Source organism: Lucilia sericata, unplaced genomic scaffold (assembly GCF_015586225.1).
Source record: "Lucilia sericata isolate MDLA Ls3-8-SP2 unplaced genomic scaffold, ASM1558622v1 Contig002841F_arrow, whole genome shotgun sequence".
NCBI lineage: Eukaryota > Metazoa > Arthropoda > Insecta > Diptera > Calliphoridae > Lucilia > Lucilia sericata.
Genome location: NW_023996532.1, coordinates 32,345 through 36,757, shown reverse-complemented (window position 1 = coordinate 36,757; position 4,413 = coordinate 32,345). Strand labels below are relative to the sequence as shown.

At 29.4% G+C, this 4,413-nt stretch overlaps 2 protein-coding genes across 2 annotated transcripts; one reads left to right on the top strand and one right to left on the bottom strand.

Moving 5' to 3' along the window:
• Positions 1-7: 7 nt before the first annotated feature.
• LOC119614387 lies at positions 8-747 on the top strand (the record flags this gene model as incomplete). The annotated part of the gene is made up of 1 exon (XM_037970519.1): positions 8-747. A coding segment is annotated over one exon (573 nt), but the record flags the coding sequence as incomplete, so codon positions are not given.
• Positions 748-3,621: 2,874 nt separating this feature from the next.
• On the bottom strand, positions 3,622-4,413 carry LOC119614386. Its single transcript, XM_037970518.1, has 2 exons — positions 4,165-4,413; positions 3,622-3,962 (listed from the first exon to the last, which is right to left on the bottom strand). Exons 1-2 carry the CDS (start codon positions 4,374-4,376, stop codon positions 3,695-3,697), a joined length of 480 nt encoding a protein of 159 aa, XP_037826446.1. The 5' UTR covers positions 4,377-4,413; the 3' UTR covers positions 3,622-3,694.

Below are 4,413 nucleotides of genomic sequence, written 5' to 3'. Positions count from 1 at the left end.
TCCTAAATGTGGCTGCAACAAACGTCCTCTGATAAAAACAAAAGCTCAACGTTTTTCAAACAATGAATGTGCTGCCTGTTGCCTTTTAAGTTGTTGGCCATTTTGTTTTTTGCCCTGGCTATTGCAGGGTCCAAGTCAGGATTATCTGCACTGTGCAAATTGTAAAACATTCCTCGGTTTATATGATCGCAATACTAATTGTATACAACCAAATCGTTTGTATATCACAATCGAAACAAATGATCAGTGTGTTGTCAAGGATGAAAACAGTGCGACTAATGAAAAAGCTGACAAACTATTGGATAATGAATCACCACCTCCCAGTTCAGCTGGTGATGATAGTGCTAAAGTAAAACGTTTACCCTCCATTATCATAGATGGTAAAGAACTATCACCCGATGTGGTGGCACGCATACAGAAATTTAAAAAATACGGTTCTTTAGCTGGCATAGATTTAGATGCTTTAACCAATCCGTCGGATTCCCCAAATTCAACTAAACGTATTGGTTCCTATAGAGAAAATCAAAAAGCTCCATCTAATGGCAAAGCGAATAAGAAAAATGTTGTAAAGAGTGCTTGAACTTGCTAAATGTAAATGTTGTGTTACATGCAGTCAGCTTTCGGTGTACTAGAGCTTTGTGCGTTATGTTAAAAATGTTTGCTGATGATTTAAAGCTTTTATGTAAAAATTAACAGAAATGTTAAGGTGCTGCGAGTAATTACCTGATTTTAAAAATAAAATAATTAAACTATTCAGCAAAAAAATAATGCGATAATTAATGAGTAACTAACTAACTGACTAACTAACTAACTAACTAACTAACTAACTAACAAACTAACTAACTAACTAACTAACTAACTAACTAACTAACTAACTAACTAACTAACTAACTAACTAACTAACTAACTAACTAACTAACTACTAACTAACTAACTAACTAACTAACTAACTAACTAACTAACTAACTAACTAACTAACTAACTAACTAACTAACTAACTAACTAACTAACTAACTAACTAACTAACTAACTAACTAACTAACTACTAACTAACTAACTAACTAACTAACTAACTAACTAACTAACTAACTAACTAACTAACTAACTAACTAACTAACTAACTAACTAACTAACTAACTAACTAACTAACTAACTAACTAACTAACTAACTAACTAACTAACTACTAACTAACTAACTAACTAACTACTAACTAACTAACTAACTAACTAACTAACTAACTAACTAACTAACTAACTACTAACTAACTAACTAACTAACTAACTACTACTAACTAACTAACTAACTAACTAACTAACTAACTAACTAACTAACTACTAACTAACTAACTAACTAACTAACTAACTAACTAACTAACTAACTAACTAACTAACTAACTAACTAACTAACTAACTAACTAACTAACTAACTACTAACTAACTAACTACTAACTAACTAACTAACTAACTAACTAACTAACTAACTAACTACTAACTAACTACTAACTAACTAACTAACTAACTAACTAACTAACTAACTACTAACTAACTAACTAACTAACTAACTAACTAACTAACTAACTAACTAACTAACTAACTAACTAACTACTAACTAACTAACTAACTAACTAACTAACTAACTAACTAACTAACTAACTAACTAACTAACTAACTACTAACTAACTAACTAACTAACTAACTAACTAACTAACTAACTAACTAACTAACTAACTAACTAACTAACTAACTAACTAACTAACTAACTAACTAACTAACTAACTAACTAACTAACTAAACTAACTAACTAACTAACTAACTACTAACTAACTAACTAACTAACTAACTAACTAACTAACTAACTAACTAACTAACTAACTAACTAACTAACTAACTAACTAACTACTAACTAACTAACTAACTAACTACTAACTAACTAACTAACTAACTAACTAACTAACTACTAACTAACTAACTAACTAACTACTAACTAACTAACTAACTAACTAACTAACTAACTACTAACTAACTAACTAACTAACTAACTAACTAACTAACTAACTAACTAACTAACTAACTAACTAACTAACTAACTAACTAACTAACTAACTAACTAACTAACTAACTAACTAACTAACTAACTAACTAACTAACTAACTAACTAACTAACTAACTAACTAACTAACTAACTAACTAACTAACTAACTAACTAACTAACTAACTAACTAACTAACTAACTAACTAACTACTAACTAACTAACTAACTAACTAACTAACTAACTAACTAACTAACTAACTAACTAACTAACTAACTACTAACTAACTAACTAACTAACTAAACTAACTACTAACTAACTAACTAACTAACTAACTACTAACTAACTAACTAACTAACTACTAACTAACTAACTAACTAACTACTAACTAACTAACTAACTAACTAACTAACTAACTAACTAACTAACTAACTAACTAACTAACTAACTAACTAACTAACTAACTAACTAACTAACTAACTACTAACTAACTAACTAACTAACTAAATAACTAACTAACTACTAACTAACTACTAACTAACTAACTAACTACTAACTAACTACTAACTAACACTAACCTAACTAACTAACTAACTAACTACTAACTAACTACTAACTAACTAACTACTAACTAACTAACTAACTAACTAACTAACTACTAACTAACTAACTAACTAACTAACTAACTAACTAACTAACTAACTACTAACTAACTAACTAACTACTAACTAACTAACTAACTAACTAACTAACTACTACTAACTAACTACTAACTAACTAAACTAACTACTAACTAACTAACTACCTAACTACTAACTACTACTAACTACTAACTAACTAACTAACTAACTAACTAACAACTACTACTACCTAACTAACTAACTAACTACTACTACTAACTACTAACTAACTAACTAACTACTACTAACTAACTAACTAACTAACTACTAACTAACTAACTAACTAACTAACTACTAACTAACTACTAACTACTAACTCTAACTAACTAACTAACTAACTAACTAACTAACTAACTAACTAACTAACACTAACTAACTACTAACTAAACTACTAACTAACTAACTAACTACTAACTACTATAACTACTACTAACTACTAACTAACTAACTAACCTAACTAATACTAACTAACTAACTACTAACTAACTACTAACTAACTACTACTACTAACTAACTAACTAACAACTAACTACTAACTAACTAACTAACTAACACTAACTAACTAACTAACTAACTAACTACTAACTAGAACTAACAACTACTAACTTACTAACTAACTACTACTACTAACTAATACTAACTAACTAACTAACTACTAACTAACTAACTAACTAACTAACTAAACTACTCTAACTAACTAACTACCTAACTAAATAACTAACTAACTAACTACTACTAACGAACTAACTAACTAAAACTAACTAACTAATGGCCCACGACAGATACCCTGCACCAGTTACTAGTGCAGGGTGATTCTGATCCGAATGGTTTACTTTCAGGTGGGCTATAATAAATAGGACTTTATTAGGTCTTCAAAAATTATCTCAGTCAAATTAAAAAAGAACATCTCATACTGATCTATAAAATTTAGGTTTATTACATATAAAAACAAGTTTTTGATATCTTACAAATAATATTAATTTCTTAATTCTTTTCATTCGTTTCTTTTTTCTCTTCCGCCTTTTTGGCCTTTTCCTTGGCACGATTTTCTTTCACTCTTTCCCTAGCCTTTTGCATATGTTCCGCACAGTCGCGGGGTTTAGTTTTTAAAGTCATGGCATCGTTAGCAGCCTTCTTGCGGGCACGTTTCGATATGCAACGCTCACCGCAACCAATCGATACAAAACGACCGATAAAGCAACCACAAATACTGCAATAATGATTGATGTCATAACGGCTTTCTGAAGTTTTGCTGAAAGTGAAGGGAAAAACAAAACTTTGGATGAAAAGTTGAACTTTTTGAGAAAGTGAAAATTTCTAATCGTTAGTTTTTTGGTTGTACTTATGATAAATTTAGTTAATTTACTTAAAATTAATTGTAACTGATTAATCTGCAAACTACACTATTAAGTTTTCTGATTTTGAAGTTTTATAATAACAACAAAACTACTTACCACATATTGGTAAATTTTAAGAACTTTTGCCAACATGTTACCACCTCCAGACGCACTACACTCATTGATTCCGCCAAACATGCTGGACAATTAATATAGGTGGGATGTTTCTGTAAAAATCCAATATTTTTCAATTCAATCGGCTTGATGAGGGGTTGTGGAGGGCCCGGTAAGATAACTTCTATACATGGTTCTTCTTCAATTGCGACCATTTTCAATGATCTTGTTATACGATCTATTAAATACTAA